The sequence below is a fragment of the Orycteropus afer genome, unplaced genomic scaffold (genome assembly GCF_000298275.1).
Source record: "Orycteropus afer afer isolate SDZICR_OR568_19922 unplaced genomic scaffold, OryAfe1.0 scaffold00035, whole genome shotgun sequence".
NCBI lineage: Eukaryota > Metazoa > Chordata > Mammalia > Tubulidentata > Orycteropodidae > Orycteropus > Orycteropus afer.
This window is the reverse complement of record NW_006921622.1, coordinates 14,320,459-14,343,903: the sequence shown is the minus strand read 5'-3', so window position 1 is coordinate 14,343,903 and position 23,445 is coordinate 14,320,459. Positions and strand designations below refer to the sequence as shown.

At 36.0% G+C, this 23,445-nt stretch overlaps 1 protein-coding gene across 1 annotated transcript in view; it reads left to right on the top strand.

Moving 5' to 3' along the window:
* The window catches only part of ARHGAP21 (Rho GTPase activating protein 21), a 251,330-nt gene extending 228,481 nt beyond the window's left edge, over window positions 1-22,849 (top strand). The window contains exons 10-24 of the mRNA XM_042780337.1: window positions 39-75; window positions 2,505-2,630; window positions 4,021-4,305; window positions 8,119-8,183; window positions 8,260-8,399; window positions 9,211-9,353; window positions 10,136-10,291; window positions 10,384-10,462; window positions 11,422-11,495; window positions 11,582-11,671; window positions 12,504-12,629; window positions 12,831-12,872; window positions 13,193-13,298; window positions 15,244-15,275; window positions 21,155-22,849. Of these exons, the coding sequence (XP_042636271.1) occupies window positions 39-75; window positions 2,505-2,630; window positions 4,021-4,305; window positions 8,119-8,183; window positions 8,260-8,399; window positions 9,211-9,353; window positions 10,136-10,291; window positions 10,384-10,462; window positions 11,422-11,495; window positions 11,582-11,671; window positions 12,504-12,629; window positions 12,831-12,872; window positions 13,193-13,298; window positions 15,244-15,275; window positions 21,155-22,849 (3,196 nt within the window). The remainder of the gene's footprint in view (window positions 1-38; window positions 76-2,504; window positions 2,631-4,020; window positions 4,306-8,118; window positions 8,184-8,259; window positions 8,400-9,210; window positions 9,354-10,135; window positions 10,292-10,383; window positions 10,463-11,421; window positions 11,496-11,581; window positions 11,672-12,503; window positions 12,630-12,830; window positions 12,873-13,192; window positions 13,299-15,243; window positions 15,276-21,154) is intronic.
* The last annotated feature ends 596 nt before the right edge of the window (window positions 22,850-23,445 follow it).

Here is a 23,445-nt window from a genome sequence, read left to right as displayed (position 1 = left end):
TATGCATTTATCACAGTTATATACTTCTTTTCCAACAGGTCCTTTAAGCATGTATCTAGCCTGAAGGGAATGAAGGTAGGTATTCAATATTTTAAAATTATAAAACAAATGATAAATGTTTCTATTTACAGCTATTTACAGTTCTATTTGTAGCTCTTCATAGGGATTTTTTTTTAATCCATTAACTATTTAATATTTAAATGTCATCATCTTTTATTCTATAACTTGCAGGTGCATCTGGAAAATATTATGTGTAAAATGTTATTTTCTAATTTCTAAACATATTCCTCAAGTATATAATACTTTACACATAATTGTACTGATTTTTCTCACCTTACCAACTCAATGCAAAAAATCTGACTGCCCAATAATCTTGCATTTTGTTGGATGTTGTTTTTCTGTCCTCGAAAGTTATTATTACATATCCTTTTCACCTTCACAGTCCACCTCTATCCTCTGTCTTCTCCTCTTCTGTTATACTTCATCAGAAAAAAGAAATAGAAGCTGTTAGATAGAAACTCCTTTATTTTACCATCTCCAAAAATAACAGCCACCTGCATTTAAATGCATGCTGTCTGCCTTCTTTATTCTGATCCTAAATATTGTTTTACTAGGAATGTTACTGTTTTAAAAACCAACACCCACATCTGTTCTTCAGAGTCAATCCCCTCTCACTTTTCCTAGTCCCCTTTGCCCTCTGCAGTATCTCTCTCTTTCTCGTGGCTCACTGTCCAATGTGTATAACCATGTTCTATTATTTCCAATGTTTAAAAAAAAAAAAATCTCTTCCTCAAATCCACATCTCCCTCCATTTACTACTCCCATTTTCTCTTCTACTTTTTTTATAGTAAAACCCTTGAAAAAACTGTCTATAGTTTCCATTTCCTCACATCACACTTTCTTCTCAGCCTATACATATGAGGCTGACAGTGCTCATACCAAGGTTATCAGTGACATCTATCTTGCTAAAATTAATGGTTACTTTTGTATTGAATTTATTTGACCTTTCAGTAGTTTTCCACATAATTTTCTACTCCCTTTCTGAGACACTTTGTTCTGCAGGCTTCTTTTTTACCACTCTTTTCTGGTTTTCCTTCCACCTTTAGGATTTCTTCTTAGTCTCCTTTGTTGACTCTTCTCCCTCTGCCTAAGATCTAAATGTTGGACTGTCTAGGGCTTGTTCCAACACCTTTTTCTTTTCTACCTATGCTGATTCCCTTGATAGGTTATCTAGAAGTTTCTCAAAGTCTATATTGTTAGTCTTAACCTCTTGGCCAAACTTTAGTTCGTTTAAACTACTGCCAATGTGACATCTTCATCTGAAGTTTTAATAAACACTTGAGGGTAACATGGCCAAGTAGATTTCTCACTAAGTCCACTTCTATCTATCCAGTTGCTGAAACCCCATATCCAGGAATTAACCTTGTTTCTTCTTTTTCCCCCTCTCCTCCAATATCAGATCCTGTGCACTCTACCTTCAAAATATATCTGGTATCTTTACATTTCTCTCTGCTTTCACTCTTGCTAGTAGTCCAACCCACCATCATCCCTTGCTAGATTACCATAGTAACACTTATTTTCATGTTTGTCCTTTTACAGTCTATTCTCTACAGACAATCAAAGTGATCTTTGAACAATATAATCAGATAATGTTACTCCCTTTAACATTAACAGCTTCTCTTTACACTTCCTACATAATCTCAAAGGCCTAAGCAATTTGCAAGTAGCTGTTTTTCCCGGGAGCTCTGGTGGCATAGTACCTAAGGTATTTGACTGCTAATCATTAGGCCGGTGCTTCAAACCCACCAGCCACTCCTCGGAAGGAAGGTTGGGCAATCTACTTCCATAGTGATACTGCCTTGGAAACCCAGGGAGGGGTCTCTATGAGTCAGATCCAACTCCATGACAGTGAGTTTGGTTTTTTTGGTTTGGTTTTTCCAGCAGGTGCGTTGAACCGTTTCACATGACTATGATAAGTATACATTCGGTAGCTATACATTCTCCCTGAACTTTTCAACCCCCGACCTTTCATAGCTGGCTTTTTTTTTTTTTTTTTTAATTCCAGATTTCAAATTCTAAGAGACTTGACTTTGCCTGAGTACCACTAATTTGTAGTGGCCACTCAGTCATTTGTTATTTCATCTTGCTATTTTATTCTCTGAATGGCACTAATCACAATCTGGATATTTTCATGTTATATTTATCTTTTCCCACTAAAATTTCCACTCCTTTAGAGTGGGGAAATTATACCAGTTTTTTTTTTTTTTTTAAGTGATTAAAAAACTGCTTCTGACTAGTTTATTAAATAATGGTAGTCAGTTCACATGAGGAGGGACGGGAACACCAAAAATATTACTAATGGATAAAGCTTTAGGACTTCTCAAAAATCACCCTTCACTTGGAACATTAAGTACAAAACTTTTCAGCAGAGCATTTTCAAAATACATATAATTTATAAAGGAAAACATGTACATTTTACTCTGCATTTTTGGCCTTTTCTATAGATCACAGACAGCCAAAAGTCATCAGAAGACTCTGGATCCAGAAAAGACTCCTCTTCAGAAGTTTTCAGTGATGCTGTCAAGGAAGGGTGGCTCCATTTTCGACCACTTGCCACCGATAAGGGCAAGGTAGTGTATTTTCTCAGCTACTGTCTAAACATCAGAAACACAGACCTGATAAATAAGGCATAAAATAAAATCGATATAGGTGGCATAGTCCCTAAGGCATTTGACTGCTAACCATAAGGCTGGCGGTTCAAACCTACTAGCCACTCCTTGGAAGGAAGCCTGGGCAATCTACTTCTGAGGAGACACCTCCTCAGAAACCCGAGGAGGGGTAGCTATGAGTCAGAATTGACTCAATGGCAGTGAGTTATAGGTAAAATGGTAAGATAGCCAAATTAAAGAGTGGGGAAAAAAATCATTTATGAATACATTTTTCTACATAAAAGGAAAAATTACTTTTGAAAAATTCTGATCATTGATTTAATTTCGTATTTGTCATCCTTTATATCAACTATATATGAAATATATTGTGTTATATTTTGGCAGTGTAAAAGGCAATCAAAGTATTTAAGAAGGTGGTGTGTTCAAATGTTTATTAAATAGCTTATTATATAGATATCACAGAGTAGCCCTTTAAGAAATACCAGTTCTCCATGTTAATAATTTTAGAATTTTTATTTAACTGTTATTTAACTAATCTTTGTTTATTCTTCTAAATTGCCTTTATACTTTTATTTTATTTTATAAATAAAACCCACTACCATCAGGCTGATTTGAACTCATAGCAACCCCCATTGGGTTGCCAAGGTGGTAAATCTTTATGGAAGGAGATTGCCTCATCTTCCTTCCTTGCCCCCAGAGCTGCATATTTTATAAACAGTGTTGTATAGATCAATATAATAATATCAATATATACTTCATTAGGTAGATTCCAATGCAATAAAAATTTCATCATAAAACTTTTCATGCTATAATAGATAATTATAACACAATTTTAGTACTACCTAAAAAGTGTAAAATTTTAAAGAAAACCCATCATGGTGTGGATATCGTTACTTGACCATATAAGTAGATGAACTTTGTTAACTTAATTCATCATATGTATGTATTATCTTGGAGTCTTCTTAGGTAGTGTTTGTCATTTGCAGGGTATCTGACTTGTCTTAACCTTGCTTTCACTCAAAAGTTTTCTCTGACTTTGAATCATTTCTGTTTGTTTTCTAGGTCATTAGCATTTTACTACACTTATTTTCATTGCTTTGTTTTGTTCTCCTAGCTAAATTAAGGTTAGGTTTTCACTGTCCTTGACTTTGATATGAATGCATTGCCTAATTTCATTTCTTCTCCACAATTTTCATCTTTCTTCTTCTGAGAAGCATATATTGACATAAATTAGACATTTGCTATATGAGGTATACATTTATGCAAGGTAACAGTGTTGCTTAATGTGCTTATCCTCTCACAAAGATTTAGCCAAGTATTAAGTATTCACAAACTGTTTCATATTTTCTAGCGAGTTGGTGGAAGTATTCGGCCATGGAAACAGATGTATGTTGTACTTCGGGGTCATTCACTTTACTTGTACAAAGACAAAAGAGAACAAACAACTCCATCTGAGGAAGAACAACCCATCAGTGTTAATGCTTGCTTAATAGACATCTCTTACAGTGAGACCAAGAGGAAAAATGTGTTTCGACTTACAACATCGGATTGTGAATGCCTCTTTCAGGCTGAAGACCGAGATGATATGTTAGCATGGATCAAGACTATCCAGGAGAGTAGCAACCTAAATGAAGAGGTAATATGTTCAAAATAACATAGGTGCCACAGAGCACCAGAGGGGCAACATTCGCATGGAAGAAATGCAGGACACATAGGAGTGCGTAATTATGAGGGGCACAGCAGCATTAGTGGGCAGGGAGGGGAGGAGACTGGGTTAGGGTTGAGGATGGTAAATGGGGAGTGAAATAAATGTACACGTAATGTTGAATGTAAAACAAACTCTTAAAATAAAAAAGTATAAAGAAATAAATAATGTAGGTGATAAAAACTGATACTTTCACAACATTTTACTTAAGAAGACAAAGTATCTGAGTCATCATTTTGTTAAAAAAAAAATATGTATATATACACACACACACATACGTATATATATACATATCATACACATATATATGATGTGCTATATTTATATTTTCATTTAGAAAATAGCAGTGATCAACAGGAAAACTCAAATATCCTTATTTTTTATATGATTTCCAGTTATTAGAAAATCACCATTGCTGAACTAGAAAAATAGGTTACTCATATACTCTGCATGCCTTCTCAGAAGCAGTGAGCCACAGATGACAAGACCTAGGTTCCTAGTCCTGGCCATTACCTTTATGTCTAAATATTTCCATTTCCATTTTCTTATCTCAAAATCAGAATTGCAGTAGGGCTTATGTTATAGTGAAAGTGCTTATCAACAGAAGAACTAGATGGTGCCCGGCTACCACTGTCATCCACTTGGAAGGGGATCTATGTAGGAGATCCTTGATAGAGAGGGAGAACAATGTGGTACAAAACTGAAAATCATTTGAAGGGAAAAAAAAAGGGGGAGGACCAGGTTTGCTGGTCCAGTAGAGCCTGGTGGAACTATTGAGACTATGGCCCCTAACTGCCCTTCAGGTCTGGAATTGAACCCACACCTGTGGTTTCCAGCCAAACAAAAGACAGGCATATGAGTTGAACATTTACCTCAAGTAGATACTCTCCTTGGAGAGAACAATCATGGGAGAAAGAAGGGCTGCTTATGCACAGGGAGACAGCTCAGGGGACAGGAGCCCATGGAGGGATGGACACTGGGAAGAGGTAACTGGGGGGAGGAGGAGGGAGGGGAGCTGTTGCATTGTGGTAAACTGATTAATGTCATGAGACAAAGTGTATGTGAACTGCTGTATGGAAAGTGAAATTGCTCTGTAAATCTTCACCCAAATCACAATAAAAAAAAAAAAGAAAGAAAAAGTGCTTATCAAAAGAAATTACTATGTAATGCAAAGAGATACTGGTATTATTATTGTTAATGGAATTATACAGGGAAGAATATAAGATAACCCTATGGTTATAATAATTGGTTTCTAAGAAAACTTGCATTATCAAAAATCATGCAGTAAACAAGTGTGACTTTTTTTTTTAATGAGGAATAATGTTGAGCTGCTTGAGAATTTCTGACTTGTAACAGTACCAGCATATTTTTCTAGCAGGAATTTAGGTAGTATGGGTAGTTTTTGTAGGTGGACATACTATAAACTTCACTGAGAAAATCCAGCAATGATTAAGTCTTGCTTTTGCTCAAGAGTACTTTTTTTTTCCATACCAGTCTCACATATTCCTCTTACCTTACCATTGTTAAGACAAAAAACACAAAGTTTATTTTCCTTGCTCACAGTACATAGGAATACCTGTGTTAGCTGTAATGTCATGTAAATTATGAAAGGCCTCTAATTTAGTCATTTGCATTATATCCAATTTTGATTATGAAAACTATGCTATAGGAGAAATGCTTTTGCTGGTAGTTTATACCCTGCTCTGTTTGGTTAAAAATTAGCATCAGATCTTTATCATACAACCTTTGTTTCATACCGCTCACTATAAAGAAACCATCCAAACCTGAATTTTTGCAAAATAAGCAGGAAGAATAAAAATTTGGATGTAGATTTCAGCTGTATGTATTAGTTCAATGGAGTTCCTGTTTAATAAGCAGCTATTTGCCAAGCACTCTATTAGTCAGTAGAGTGTAATTGTTAAAATCTCCTGCTCTGGGTTCAGAAAGACCTAAATTTAATTGCTCTGTCACATACCAACTATGCACTTGTGGCTGGTTACCCCTGATAAGCTTTGATTTCTTCATTTGTGAAGCATACAACTGTTTTGAGAGTTGAGTGGATAATGCTTATAAAGAATGAAGCATGCTGCCTGGCAGATAATAAACATTTAGTTAATGTCAGCCATTATTGTCATCATCATCTAATCTTAAAAGACAGATATTTTTTCCCAGTTTTATAAATGAGAAAATAATGACTGCTAATATTCACTGAGCATATATAATGTGACAGGCACTATTTTAAGCACTTTGCATGACTTGATCTTAGCAGTCTTACAAATACGTACTATTATCATTACCATTTTATAAATGAGGAAATTGTGAGACAGAGAGAGAGTAAGTAACTTCCCCATGGTCATGTAGTTAATAAGTATTAAGGCTAAGATTTGAATCCAGGCAGTCTTATTCCAGATCTTAACCATAAGATCTCTCAGCTGGGAAGTGGAAGGGTCCATTTGAATTCCAGATTGTTCAACTCTAAAGTCAGTATTCTTTGTAAATCGTTTTGTTGTTCATTTTAATCAAAATGAGACAAGTGACAAAGAAAATAGACACATGCCAAGGTATAATTGGGGTCTGTCTTGTTAATTGCTGTTGAGTTGATTCTGACTCCTGATGACCCCATGTGTTCAGAGTAGAACTGACTCCATAGTTTTCAAGGCTGTAACCTTTCAGAAGCAGATCACCAGGCCTGTCTTCCAAAGAGCCTCTGGGTAGGTTCAAACCACCAACCTTTCAGTTAATCATTGAGCACTTAACCATTTGTGCTATCCAATGACTTTTTGAGCTGTGTTTGTGTGTGTGTGTGTGTGTGTGTGTAATTACTCTATCTTCTGGGTTTACCATATAAAACTAAAAAAAAATAAATAAATGACACCACTGCCATCAAGTAGACTCCTACTCAGCATCCCCTGTTGGGTTTCCAAGGTTGTAAATCTTTATGGAAATAGATTGCCTCATCTTCCTCCCGTGGAGCAGCTGGTGGGTTTGAACTGCTGACCTTCTGGTTAACAGCTAAATGCCACCAGAACCCCTGTTACCATATGTTGTTGTTGTTATGTGCCATCAAGTCAGACCCAACCCCTCCTTGGGGTTCCGAGGAGGTATCACTATGGAAGTAGATTGCCCAACCTTCCTTCCGAGGAGGTAGGTTTGAACCACCAGCCTTCTGGTTAGCAGTCAAGTGCCTTAAGCACTACACCACCAGAGCTCCCTGTTACCGTATAGTATATTATAAAAGTTAACCTATTGAAGTTAAAATAGTTTGAGGTTTTCTCATCTCATGATCTGACTGCTACTTCTGATACTAATTGACCCTCAATTTCATTGCTCCTACAAATTAGTCCTTAACAAATCCTGGCATTATTCTCCTTTTATCCATTTTTTTTTTTTTAATTACTTTTTTTTCTTTTTTTAAATGCTGATCAGTCTTTCTGGTATTGAGAGAAAAAAACTTTCTGCTGCTTCCCAGTCCTTTATTAAAAATGATAGGCCAATTAATAAGTATGAACACTAGTTATTTGCTGGTGTTATTTTAGGTATCGTAGGAGTACAGAAAGTAAAATACTCTTGATAATAGGAGACATTTGTAACATGATGATGTTGAATAGAGGTTATTAAACAGTTCCACTTTGAGTAAAGTATAGTGTTTGTATTGAATAAGCAAAGCAGTACAATAGAAAGCCTCAAAAAAGTAAGGATCACTGTTTATGCTCAGAATTGACTTTCTAATCTTACCTTCTGTAGGACACTGGAGTTACTAACAGGGATCTCATTAGTCGGAGAATAAAAGAATATAACAGTCTGATGAGGTGAGAATCCTGCCATGCCTACAGTTTAATTTGAATGTAAAAGAGGTTATTGTTAAGAAATGTTTATTTCTTTCAGCAGCAAAGCAGAACAGTTGCCAAAAACGCCTCGCCAGAGTCTCAGCATCAGGCAAACTCTGCTTGGTGCGAAATCAGAGCCAAAGACTCAAAGCCCACACTCTCCAAAGGAAGAGTCAGAAAGGAAACTCCTCAGTAAAGGTATTGATACTCGCTTTCTTGGTTTAACTTAAATAAAATGATTGAAAATTGAGATCTTAAAAGGATTTTCAGTGATTTTCTCTACTGTTTCTACTGATCTGGGCTCAGAGTAAACCGTTTAAAAGATCATGGTAGGCCGGCCTGGTTTAGACTAATTGAACCTTTCCTGTGTGGCCCAAGAGACCAGCTGTTGTTAGAAAGACAAAGTGAAAGAAAATACAACACCTACATCTATATCAGGGAGCTCTGGTAGCATAGTGCCTAAGGCACTTGACTGCTAACCAGAAGGCTGGCGGTTCAAACCCACCAGCCACTCTTCGGAAGGAAGGTTGGGCAATCCTACTTCCGTAGTGATACTGCCTCGGAAACCCAAGGAGGGGTCGCTATGAGTCGGGGCCGACTCGACGGCATATAACAACAACAATAACAACAACATCTATATCAAAGACATTGCAAAGATGAATGACTCAGAGGACCCAGGTCCTCTCATTTTGAGATAAAATTTCCTTTTGCTAAAATCTCACTATGAAGATGGCACGTTTATTTTTATTTTCTTGACTGTTAAAATTATAGTACAGATTATGAAAGGGTGAAGAAATATAAATGATACCTATTAAATTATATGGAAGTTTAGAAGAAATGCTATCTTAAGAAGAAACTATAACAGTTTTTATAAATGTAGGATATATTATTTGTATTACAGGACTCCAATTTATGTAAACATTGATAAGGGATTTTTAAAGCCATACTTTAAACACTCTTGTTTCCATTTCCTTTATTATGTCATTCTATTTTTAATGAAAATCAAAAGATGATACCAGTCCCCCAAAAGACAAAGGAACGTGGAGAAAAGGCATTCCAAATATTGTGAGGAGGACATTTGAAAAAAAGCCTACTGCTACAGGAACGTTTGGTGTCAGACTGGATGACTGCCCCCCAGCACATACTAATCGGGTAGGGGACAACACTGGATTTCCTGAAATCATTAATTCTGTTGTAATCACAATTAGACCTGAGTATATCACCTTTCAGATAATAGGGAGTGTTAGCCTGTTGAGTATTTTCATCTTCATAGCTTGATTTCCCTAAGCATTTCTGAACTGCAAGAGTGTGTGACATAAATTTACCCATAATGCTTTTTTTCTGATGTATTGATTCTGAAATACAGCAGTTGTTCAACCATGAGCCATGTATTTGAAATATAGCTGAAACGGTGGGCACGAACTTATTTTCAAATCATGTGTGTTTCTGCTTTTAGCATCTTAAAACAAGGATGAAAACTAGGACCTGATTAGAAAATATAATAAATGTAAATGTCCGTGTGTTGTGTGTGTGTTTACAACACCCATGTTAGGATTCAGATCATGAGTTGATTGATGTTACTTGCTTCCCTGTTCTTTTTTTTTTTTTTTTTTCCTTTATTCCCCTTTATTCAGCCAAACTTCCCCACATTCTACTTATTTGTTTTTTATTTCCTTTTTAGACTATTATCTCCCGTAGACCCTTCTCTTTTTGTCTTGGCCTGTTTATTCTTATCCCACTGTCTTGAATATCTCTTGCTGATTTTATCTATTTGCAGCTCTACACTGTCTCTATTCTTTATTTCTTCTAAATCACATAGCAGCAATCTATACATTTTCTTTTGAATGAAAGGTCCTTTCAGCTATGATGCAACTACTAGTTAAATATAGACACTTATTTTGTATTAAATAAAATGTTTATTTCTTGTTTTGCAGTATATTCCATTAATAGTTGACATATGTTGCAAATTAGTTGAAGAAAGAGGTCTTGAATATACAGGTATTTATAGAGTCCCTGGAAATAATGCAGCCATCTCAAGTATGCAAGAAGAACTCAACAAGGGAATGGCTGATATCGACATACAAGATGATGTAAGTTTGTTTATTTCTATTTGAATAATGCTCCGGTTTTTACCTTTTGTGGTATTGACTCCAAAAATAATATTTCTATTTTGCATACCTAGAAATGGCGTGATTTGAATGTGATAAGCAGTTTACTAAAATCATTCTTCAGAAAACTCCCTGAACCTCTCTTTACGAATGGTGAGTTAACTCCTATGAGAGACACCAAAAGAAACAATTTGAAAATTATGACTACTAGAAAACCATATAACATTAAACTGAACCAGGAAAAAATATTTTTGTCAAGAACAACAGAAGATTTTACTTAGTTCTTATTAACATGGTAGAAGCATAATTATGTGCTTTTTGTCATTGGATTTTTTTTTCTTTTCCTGTTATATTTAAATGGAAGTTTTCAATTTAAAACATTGTTTAGGATCTGTAAAGTATTTACTTTCGTGTTCATCCATGTTTATAGTCCAATTAACAATGTGTTATTGTTCTCAGTCTAAATTTTTGGACATAATAAGGTATAATTACTGGACAAAACATTTTTTCAGTTAAGGTAAATATTTGAGTGATATATGGCATCTCTCTATATATAAAAAAATTCACGTTGTTGTTGTTATGTACTGTCGAGTCGGACCCAACTCATAGCAACCCCTCCTTGGGTTTCCGAGGCAGTATCACTACGGAAGTAGATTGCCCCATCTTCCTTCCGAGGAGTGGCGGTGGGTTTGAACCACCAGCCTTCTGGTTAGCAGTCAAGTGCCTTAGCCACTATACTACCAGAACTCCTAAAAAAAAAAAAAAAAAAAAATCATATAAGACACTGTTAGATATTGTGGTCAGGGGGAGAAAGGAATGGATAGTCTATATGAATATAAGGGAATTCACATTTCAAGGAATTTTCTTTTATTTGTTGATCAGGTTTGTAGGATTATTAAAAATGGTAATAATTTTAGAGACCCTTCAAAGGTGATTTGGGCTCTTCCCTATGTGTGTGTGTGTGTGTGTGTATGTATATATATATATATATATATATATATTTTTTTTTTTTTAATTGTGGCTTGAAATCAAACCATAAAGGAAAACTAGATTATAATTCATCTAAGCAAGTTAAGATAATTTTGTTTTATGGTTCTTATTGTTGTTGTCAGATAAATATGCTGACTTCATTGAAGCTAATCGTAAAGAAGATCCTTTAGACCGTCTGAAAACATTAAAAAGACTAGTAGGTATTATTTTATATTTTTGGTGGTAGGATTAAAATTCATCATTTAAATATCTTAAATGCATCCTGAAAATAATATGTTTCAGATTCATGATTTACCTGAACATCATTTTGAAACACTTAAATTTCTGTCGGCTCATCTGAAGACAGTGGCAGAAAATTCAGAAAAAAATAAGGTATGTAAAGTGCATGCTGAAGATACGTACTTTGAGTAGCTTTAGTCGAAAAGATGTGCTTCATTGCTTCATGAAAAATAATCAAACATAGGTTTATAAATCAACAAAAGCTCTGAAATACATCTAACTGGCTGGCAATGATATATACAACATTATGTTTGTTTATTTCTATTTCACTAATTGTTTTAAGTTTTTTTTTGTGTGTGTGTGTGATCTTGACTCCAAAAATACGGTGTTTCTATTGTGCTTCATGAGTACAAATACATATTCTATTCAGGCATTCAGATTGGTGGGAGACTAAGCAAATAGCTTCAGAAGATTTGGTTAAAGTAAAAATTCATCAAAAAATAATATTTGAAGATACTGGGTTTTTACATATTAGTGATTTTAATGTCCCACTGGGGCAAATTTGAAGACTTTTATATTATCTTTAAGCACTTTGTTCATTTTTCAGGTTTGGAAGAGAAGGAGTTTCCCTAATCTTTTGTCAGTTTTTTTCCTCCCCTCTCTTTGATTTTAAAATTGTTGTCAGCCAGCCTAGCTCTGATAATACTGGTTTTGAATGAAAGTGCTTTCAAAAACTTCTTGTGGTAGGGAGAGAATGTCAATTAAGCATGCATATTGTCAGTAAAACAGGAAAAATAAGTTCCATATAGATTGCTCATGGAAAAGATTTCCTAACTAGGAAGTATAGTTTTTACCCACATCAGCCAGCGATTCTTTGTATTCTTTTTCACCAGAAGAACCTTTTAGAAATGCCAATGTAACAGGAATTTAAGCCTATTTTCTTAGGAAAAGATCTGATATTTTCCACTATTATTCTTTGTTTCAGATGGAACCAAGAAATCTAGCAATCGTATTTGGTCCAACTCTTGTGAGGACATCAGAAGACAATATGACACACATGGTTACTCATATGCCTGACCAGTATAAAATTGTAGAAACACTTATCCAACACGTAAGTTTATGGTCCATCTCTAAGAAAATTCATTTTAATGAGCAGCTGATATTTGTTTGGTAGGACACAATTTGATTATAATTACTTTTTTTCCCTAAAAAAAAAGAAAAATTCTCTTTTTTCTATACCATCCTCCAAGATGTAGATTTATTTAGGAGGTTATTTAATTTCTCTTTTCACTTTTTTTATTTTAAATTTTAGCATGACTGGTTTTTCACAGAAGAAGGTGCCGAAGAACCTCTTGTAAGTATTGTCCGTCAGCATTTGTACTCTGTTATTTTCATTTGGGACACAAGATCCTGGTGCTACAACAATGTCAACTTCCTGCTTTGTATGCTTTTGTCTGCTTTGCCACCCCGGAAGCAGGTCTATAGCTCCTCAGTTTCTGACCTAATGAAAATACAAGTATGATGCTTATCCTCCAGTTAATTATAAACAACGTAAAGGGAAAATTTAAGAACGTGTGCTCTACTCAGTAATGTGTCTTTTACTAAATGTTGTTTGAATTTTTAAGAAAATATCTTTGAAGAGATGATGAAGAGATCTTTGTTTATTAACCATAGACAACAGTGCAGGAGGAAAGCACAGTAGACTCCCAGCCAGTGCCAAACATAGATCATTTACTCACCAACATTGGAAGGACAGGCGTCTCCCCGGGAGATGTATCAGGTAACTCTTGCCTGGGCAGCACTGATATCTAGGTTAAAAGCTAAATTCTTATTACATGAAAAACTGTATCAATCCTAAGTAACAATTCACTATGATTTTTTTCTTTCTCTTCCTTTTTTTTTTTCCTCTTTCTTTCTACTAATAAAAAAAACTTAATCTTCCTTTTCTGATTGATCTTACTATCTTCCAGTGACTATAATGCCATTGACAGTGCATGGAGTTGTAATGCTTGTCAAAATGGAAATATGAGGGAAATGAGCATGCAAACCACTGTTTTGTTCTTTTTTTTTTTTTAATTCACAGTTTCCATGTAATAGTCATCACAAGGTAAAACAGAGATATGCTACTGAATATGTGGTTGCTGTGATGGCAGAAAGTATGATCTAGACTATATAAATACTTTTAATTCTTAAGCTAGAAGTTCTGTTTTAAAAGCAGCAAGTTATTTATATGTTGACCTGCTAATGAGCATCATTTTCTCAAATACAGTATATTATCCGCCACTATAGATGTCATGGTGAAAATCATCCTATGAAACATTTATTTTCTTCTGTTTTCAATTGCCACCCTAATGTCTGGTTAAGTATTAGTTTTTATAGACGCTTTTGATGAAACTTTTCTCCTGCCAAACTGTTGCACTAATCTAGCATGTTGTTTTATACAATGTTCTCCCTTTGTCTCTAGTTCTTGTTTTAGTCCTAAAGGGTTTTTTCAGCACTTACTGACACAGGCAAATCTATACTGATGTTGAAACAGGCGAAGTGGGAGGAGTCTATCACACGGTAATGTCACTAGTGGATTCTGTGATGTCCCTGATGGACAGCTGGAACTGTAGGAAGAAGGAGGATTGTTGCCCACACTGTAGCTGCCTTGTCTGCAGAAACCCCCGATTCTTGTAAATGCAAACATAGTTGATCTGTGGTGTAAATTTTCTCTTAAGATTATTGTAAACAGATCAATACTACTTTCTTAAAAGTTTCTCTGCTGTTTCTTGTTATTTCTGAAGCAGACCCTGAGGAGAAATAGCATGGTATGGTCTACCAGTTCTTAAAGTCATAAAGCATTTTAGCCATGTGTCAAAAAGGGGCGTGGCATGGGGCTCAGCTCATTAATCTTGAAAATCAATTTCCCTAAAGTTGAAAGATAAAATTTCAAAATTGATCTTATCCTAAATAGTGCTAGCCCCTTCCTACCCTCTTTATAATTGTATAATCTGAGTTTTTGCCAGACAGTAAAATATGGTCTCCATTTTTTCCATTTTCATAATAGCATTTGTTAATAGATAATTACAAAACTGGTAGCAGTTTAACCAAACTAGCCAAAAGGATCCCTGACCACACTGATGTGAAAGTGGGGTCTAATGCACAACAGATCGGCATCACTTAATATCAAATCAGAGTGACCTGGAAGCAGGGTTATCCTAATGCCTCTTTTGCACCCATACGCATATAGCTTATGCTATAAAATTTGAGGAACTAAGTTTAACAGTCTGACAAAAATAAACATAAATACACCGAGTGTCTCAATTTGTAGCTAAGGCAGCCAACAATGTTACAAGTTCTACATTGTGTATCAGCTTCAGATACAGGATGTGGTACATAGTACAATTCTGAAAAGGTCTTCAAGCTTCTTTATTGCTAGATTAAATATTTAGAAAATTTAATAAACACTAGTATTTCTGTTTCTGTTTAGTACAGGGCTCCTTTGCCATTCCTATCATTGAGCTGGTTCTGCCTACAATTCACAGCATCCTTTCATGGCGGTGGCTTTCTGTGGTGCAGCTTGCATCTTTGTGAGCTCTGACTATCCACTGTGTTCTATGGTTTTGTTTGAGTTTTGCTTTTACATTTTGTTCTGTGCCTGTCTTTTCCATAAGTTTTGCATTGTTTGTTGAAAGCAGTAAAGATGGACTAATACTGACCATGTTTTATTTAACTTCTCACAGATTCAGCTACTAGTGACTCAACAAAATCTAAGGTAAACTTTTTTGTACACTTTTGAAAGGTTTTGGAGTGGGTGTTGCCTTTTGGCTGATCGTTATGACTAGAGTGCAGATGTACCCTGTGTCTGATGAGACAGAGCAGCAAAATCTAATGAGGGGAAAAATTAGTTCTTAAAATAGAATATGATAGAAGAATGCTGGATAATGAGTTGAAATACTAGATTTCTCTTAGTGTAATTTATAATACTGTATTACAGTTTTTCCATCATGTTTTAATATGCAATATTTCTAACATATACAGAAGTAGAGAAAAAAGTATAATGAGCCCCAGTGTACCCATTCAGGAGCCCTAGTGGCATAGTGGTTAAGGCCTCAACTAGTAACTAAAAGGTCAGTGGTTCAAACCTACCAGCTGCTCTGCAGGAGAAAGATGTAGCAGTCTGCTTCTGCCAAAATCATAGCATTGGAAACCCTGGAGGAAATCCTACTCTATCCTGTAGGGTGGTTATGAGTCAGAATCAAACTAGCAATAGCGGGATATACCCATCATATATCTTCAGCAATTATCACCTGTCATCGGAGAAAAAAGGTACTCAAGCTTTAAATGAAAATTCAGAGGTGTTATTGAGCATAAGTGAAAATATGGTGATTTCAGAGAGTGGATCCCAAGTAGGGATGGATATAGGCCAAGAAACAAAGGAATTGCAACAAAATCATTAATTGGTTAGTTTTGATTGAGATCAGAAAAGGGAGAGTTAAAGATGTGAGGAAAGGCTTTTATTGGACACAAATGCTTAGGTGGTTACAAAGATTTACAATTACAGTCCCAGGATGCGCAGAATGTGTACTTTGCAGAACAGGTTATAAAAATGTCTAGGATGATGTAAAACATTTCTGGGGGCCAGAGCTGGTAATAAGAATGATGCTAAGGCTCTTTCTTTAGAAACTGTTTGTCCAAGTGAAAACTTTTGGTTGTCTGGGAAACTTTGATAAGACTGGCTCCAAAATCCTTTCAAAATAAATTCTCTTTATTACATCCTTGCCATAAAGAAATATTTCTTAGGCCTACTTTATACAAAAGAAGACAGCTGTGTCAAGATTCCCTTCTTAGAGTGTATCTTTGATATTTGACCACCAAGAGAAAACGCTTCTCAGTTACCATGTGCCTGTGGAAGGTCAACTAGGCAAACATGGAGTCTCAGCCAAGCATGTAAAGAGACCAGTTTAATTCAGCAAAACTGAGTTTAATTTAAGCATTTGGTTCCAGTCAGAAGGCTTCCTGAACTTCTCCTTGACACAGCACATGGCCAGACAGACCTCTTTCACCTGTATCCCCCACCCACCTTCCTCCTCCTGCAACAACTTCAAAGCAAATCCCAAACATTATATTCCTTCTGTAAATATTTCAGTACTAGTATAGACATTTTGTTATTATTACTCACTTTATATAAAAATATGTTCTTAATGTGGAACAAAACTCAAAATTATTTTAAAAAAAAGGCGGGGGGGCTTGCTGGTCTGATAGAGCCTAGTGAAACCCCTGAGACTATGACCCCTAGCTACCCTTCAGGTCTGGAATTAAACTCACTCCTGTGACTATCAGCCAAATAAAAGACCAGCATATGGGCTGAACATTACATCAGGTAGATACACTCCTTGGAGAGATCAATCATGGGAGAATAGAAGAGCTGTGTATGCACAGGGAGACAGCTCAGGGGGCAAGAGTGCATGAGAGGAAGGACACAGGGAAACAGTAACTGTGGAGAGGAAGTGGGAAGAGAGCTATTGCATTGTGGGAAATTGCAGTCAATGTCATGAGATGAAGTGTATGTGGACTTTATGGAAAATGAAATAGCTCTGTAAACTTTCACCCAAATTACAATAAAAATAAAAAAAAAAAACTGAATATATATATATGTTCTTACTTCAATTAAAGAAAACTCACCAACTTTTTTCAAAAATCAATATTTTACATATTTTGTATTCCATTGATAGCAACACCAAATTAGACAAGATTGTGGGCAATTTTTAGAAAGCTCTTGGAAAATTTTTTATTAATTCAGTTTGTCCAAACTGCTCTGCTGAACCAGTAGCAACTAGAACTACCAATAAATTTCTTAAAACTATGTTTATATTTGGAATTGAGACATAGATTTCATAAATGTTCAAATACTGTAATAGTGCTATACATGATTAAATTATAATTGTTGAAAACATCTTTTAAAAATTGTTAATTTTATGATGTAATTCATTATCACTTATCTTATGATTTTGACCTTTTTTTTTCTTAAACTTATTTTGAAAAATTTTAAACCTATAGAAAAATTGCTCAAATAATACGGTTAGTATCCAAGCCCTTTTCCACATTCATCAGTTGGCAAATTTTGATATATGCTTATACCATTTGAGAGTAACTTGTAGACATTAAAACATTTTACCCCTAAATACTTCATCATGAATCTCCTGAGAACAAAGGCAATTCTCCTGTAGAATCATAGTATCTTTGTACTTAGGAACTTTAACGTGAATATAGTATTTTTGAATGTGTAATCTTTATAGAAATGTCCCCAATTGTCCCAATAATATTCTTTGTTTTTTATACTCCCAAGTAAGATCCAACCAGTGATTACTCTTTGCATTTAGTTGTCATGTCTCTTTCAATTTCCTCAATCTAGACAATTTCCCAGCACTTGTTACCAGAAAATAAGATTGTAAATCAGACAGACGTGTTTGAAATCCTTGCTTTACCTCTCACTAGACGCATTTTCCTTAATCTATTTTAACATTAGTCTCTTCATCTTAATTCTGTAACTGTGCCAGGCATGGCATATAATGAATACTCAAATGGTATAACTGTTTGTAATGGTTTCTCAAATGTAAAAAAAGTAATTTGTGGCAACATATGTATCACTGAATCACAGAATTTTCAAGGAAATCTTATAGGTAATATAATCTAATCGCTTCCCTTAGATAAACAGTGAAATTGAGATGTTCAAAGTGAAACCTTTGCTCAGCGTCATACACAGAAAACAAGGGGAAGGATTGCCTGGTCTTACTCAGAGTCTGTCACAAACATTATCCCCTACAGTCTTCAGCGGAATGTGGTAAAATGTGAATACACCTTAGGATTGTGCTATATAATTTTGAAATCTTTTCTAACTTATAAAAACAAAGTCCTATTAATTCGTATTTTCATTTTAACAGATCCTTTTTAATACAACTCAGTCTAAATTTTGACTCTTATTTTTCAAGACTTCAGCATAATCATATAGCTTGCCTAAGATTTTTACATCAGTAGAGAAGTATATCTTCTGCTTCTGTTGGGTTCCCCTTCACCAGGGCTCCCCCAACCCAAGGGATAACGCCACCCAAAATCACTCACGAAAGACGTCTCTTGATGCAAAAGCAGGAGGAGTTTATTCGAGATACCAGCGTGCTGGGGCCCGACTCATATCCCACGCAGGGGCAGAGGAGTTGAGCCCCCAGCTTCCAACACACATACTATTTAAAGAAATATTCGGAGAGGGCGGAGGAACGAGAGGGTGGTGAGGGTATCAGGGATTGGTTAGGGGACAGGGGTGGACAAAGGGAATTCCAGTGATAGGCCAGTTTATATTTCGGCGCGAATACAAAATACAAGTGATTGGTTATTTTAACATAGCTTTACAGGTCATTGGTGGGTTCATACTTTGGTTTTCTGGCGGGAGTGTGGACGACTGATGTAATTTTCCAGGAACTGGGGCCCGCCTTTTTACTGGTCTTAATGGTGGCCTCTCTTTGACATGTTGAAACATTAAATTTTAATTCCACACTTCTAATATTCATCATCCTTCCTGCCTCCCTGCTTACCTTAAATGGTCTGTGATCAGCAAGTGTTTATTGACACGCACCCCCAACTGTTTGCTTAACATACAGACATTATGAACAAATTAATTAAATAATAGTAGTCAAGAACCTATTATACTTAGCAAACAAAATAAGAAGCCTGCATGATAACTTTACCAAGAAGAGTACACTAAAGTATTTCTGTGGTAAGGACTGCAAATTCTTTCATTGACTTCCTGCTACTTGAATATTCTAATTCTTTTGTTACTTTGAGATGAATGAAGACAGTACCAACCTGATTTACCTAAGGCAAGTGCCTAAAGGTCCAGCCTGGCAGAACTAATGGAAGACCAAAGCGCTCTCTTATTTTAATGAGCTTATCTGACATAGTATTTGTATCTGTAATTAAAACATTGAAGTCAGTCATAAAATTTAGTAACTTATGTCACAATATTAAACTCAACTTTGTCAGATTATTGTTTAACTCTTTAAGCACAAAACATTTTCCTAAAAGACAGATATGTTTGGGCTGTGACTTGGCAAGTAAATTACCACCAGGCAAGAAATTAGACAAATTAAGTAAAAATGTGTCTTAGCAAGTCCTTCATCTCATGGGGGATAAGAAAATAAATATAATAATCAGTATGTTAAAGATAGTGAAATAGAGGCCGCTATTTTCTTTTTTGGTACTTCTCACTCACTCACTATTCTTTCCTCAGTGAATGGATTTGAGACTCTTCTCTAAAGTCAGTTGACCTTAGTTTTATGAATTTCTTTCTGGGCTCTCAGTTCTTTTCCATTGGTCTCCATGTCTATTCTTGTACCAGTATCAGACTGTTTTGATTAGTGTTGCTTTATAGTATATTTTGAGTCTGGAAGTGTGAGTCCACCTACGTTGTCCTTAAGAAGGTGTTTTCAAGGATTACATGAAATACACAAAATTACCTTTTAATGTCAACATGTAGTTAAATGCAAATATTTTAAGTATTGCTATTGGTCTTGTTAATTCTCTGACAATTGAGAGAAAATTCCCAGACTATTATTAGTGCCTAAGGCATTTGACTGCTAACCAGAAGGCTGGCAGTTCAAACATATCAGGCACTCCTCGGAAGGAAGGTTGGGCAATCTACTTCCATAAAGATACTGCCTCAGAAACCGAAGGAGGAATCTCTATGAGGCGGATCTGACTTGATGGCAGTGAGTTTGGTTTGGTTCAACAGTGAATATCTTGACCAACTTTACTATTTATGATTAATTTTTTTGATGGTTAAATAGAATTATAGAATGCATCCATCATGTTCTCTAACCTGTTAGGATTATGTTTTACATTGTATTCTTTAACTTATGTGTTTTTCAGTCCACAATAAATTATAAACATAAAAATAATGTATCTTTGTTGGTTACCGGGGGTGGGAGGGGAGGGGAAGGGAACACTGTTAGATAGCTAGAGATAAGTCAAAAGTAAACACGTAACCAAATCTGCTAATATTGGTGATAATAATAATAATAAAAAAAAAAACTGCTCACTTGTCACAATAATAATGTAAGATATGAGTTATCCAATCCAAACTATACTTTAGAACAGAGTATAACTGGGTTAACATAAGGTTTCTAAGGCTGAATCTTTACAGAAGCAGACTGCTTCATCTTTCTCCCATAATGTTTGGTTATCAGCCAAATGCTTTAATGACTACACCACCAGAGCTACTTACATGTTATCAGGAGGGATTAAAAGAATTGATCACTCTCTATTAATGTTCTTGGAGCTTTAGTAGAATCAATTCAGTAAGAAATATTTTGGGAAGAAGTTCAGAAAATAAACTCAATGTTCGTGTGATGGAGCCCTGGTGGCACAGTGGTTAAGTGCTCAGCTGCTAACCAAAAGTTCAGCAGTTCAAACCTACTAGCCACTCCATGGGAGAAAGATGTGGCAGTCTGCTTCTGTAAAGATTGCAGCTTCAGAAACCCTATGGGGCAGTTCTACTCCGTCCTAATGGTTCACTATGAGTCTGAATCAACTTGGCCAGTGGCTTTGGTTTTAATTTTAATGTACCTGTTTTCAAAGTCTCATTTCTCTGATTGCTTCCAGGGTTCTTGGGGATCTGGAAAGGATCAGTATAGCAGAGAACTGCTTGTATCCTCCATCTTTGCAGCCGCTAGTCGCAAGAGGAAAAAACCCAAAGAAAAAGCGCAACCTAGCAGCTCAGAAGATGAATTGGACAATGTATTCTTTAAGAAAGAAAATGCAGAACAATGTCACAATGACATTAAAGAAGAGTCCAAAAAAGAGAGTGAGACATTGGGCAGAAAACAAAGGATCATCATTTCAAAAGAAAACAATGCTAAAAAAGACACTGGTGCAACAAAAGACGAAAAGATAGCACTACGAAGAGACAGTATACCATCTGAAGAACCCTCACCACCACAAAATTCAAAACACAGCAAGTCACCAACTCTTAGCTGCCATTTCACCGTACTGAAAGAGAGCCCCAAATCACTTTTGACGCAAAAGTCCTCCCACTTTGAAGAAATGGGGTCTGACTCTGGCACTTTGCTCAGTACTTCTTCCCAGGCTTCTCTGGCAAGGTTCGCCACCAAGAAATCAGCCAGTCCAGAAACTAAACACAATGAATTTTTGGCCAATGTCAGCACCATCACCTCAGACTACTCAACAACTTCATCTGCCACATACTTGACCAGCCTTGACTCCAGTCGGCTAAGCCCAGAGGTGCAATCAGTTGCAGAAAGTAAGGGAGATGAAGCTGATGACGAGAGAAGTGAACTGATCAGTGAAGGGCGGCCTGTGGAGACAGACAGTGAGAATGATTTCCCTGTTTTTCCCACAGCTTTGACATCAGAGAGGCTTTTCCGAGGGAAAGTACAAGAAGTTCCTAAGACAAGCCGGAGAAATTCTGAAGGAAGTGAAGTAAGTTGTACTGAGGGAAGTTTAACACCAAGTTTAGACAGCCGAAGACAACTCTTCAGTTCACATAAACTTATTGAATGTGATACACTTTCTAGAAAAAAGTCCTCTAGATTCAAGTCAGACAGTGGAAGTCTAGGAGACGCCAAGAATGAGAAAGAAACACCTTCAATAACAAAAGTGTTTGATGTTATGAAAAAAGGAAAATCAACTGGGAGTTTGCTAACACCAACCAGAAGTGAGTCAGAAAAGCAGGAACACACTTGGAAAACAAAAATAGCAGATCGATTAAAACTGCGACCCAAAGCACCTGCAGATGATATGTTTGGAGTAGGAAATCAAAAAACAAGCAGTGAAACTGCCAAAAGGAAAAACATCAAACGTAGACACACACTAGGAGGACATAGAGATGCTACCGAAATAAGTGTTTTGAATTTTTGGAAAGTGCATGAGCAGAGTGGGGAGAAAGAACCTGAACTTTCAGCTGTGAATCGGTTAAAGCCAAAATGCTCAGCCCAGGACCTCTCGATCTCAGACTGGCTTGCAAGGGAACGCTTACGCCCCAGTACATCTGACCTCAGCAGAGGAGAAACCGGAGAGCCCCAACTCGAGAATGTGAGCATATTAGAAGTACCTGTGACAGATACACCATTGTCTCGTCAGTCCAATGATGACAGTTCTTCCAGTACCTTGGCTTCAACTGACAGGCCCCTTCTTTCCATACCACCACAGTCACCTGACCAAATAAATGGAGAAAGCTACCAGAACATGAGCCAAAATGCCAGTTCTGCAGCTAATGCCCAGCCTCATAAACTGTCTGAAACCCCAGGCAATAAAGCACAGTTTCATCCCTGTCTTTAAGCTGGGGGTATGTCAGCTATAGCAAATAAAAAGTTATTGTTACATGTTCTAGTAACTCTGTAAATATTTTCTTGTACCAGAATTGTTATTATGCAGCCTTCATTTGGGCTGGTTTCATCTTTCTGCACTGTGAAATAGCTTTACAGTGCATTACTACAGCCAGAACAACATACATATACATATACATATACATATATATATATATATATATGTATATATATATATATATATATGTATGTATGTATGTATATTTAAAAATATATTGGATAGTTGTATACAAATGAACAAGGTATTTGTTGCAACTTACTACATAGTGTATACCCAAGATTACTAAAGAAAATAGCTGGCATTAGTGTGCAGCAAATTTGTTCTTTTGGTTTCATCACTAACAAAAGTGCCTCATCATAAAAAATACATTTGGTTTTTAGGGTGCCATATTGTTAAATTAGAATGCGTTTTATTGATAACAGATTTCATTACATTTACCAGTTTTAACACAGGTGGATACAGAACTTCCATTCTTTAGTCATTCCAGGTGGATCTGTGAGTTTTATATTCAAAATTTTAATACAGTTTTTGAGTTTTGTGTGACTTGA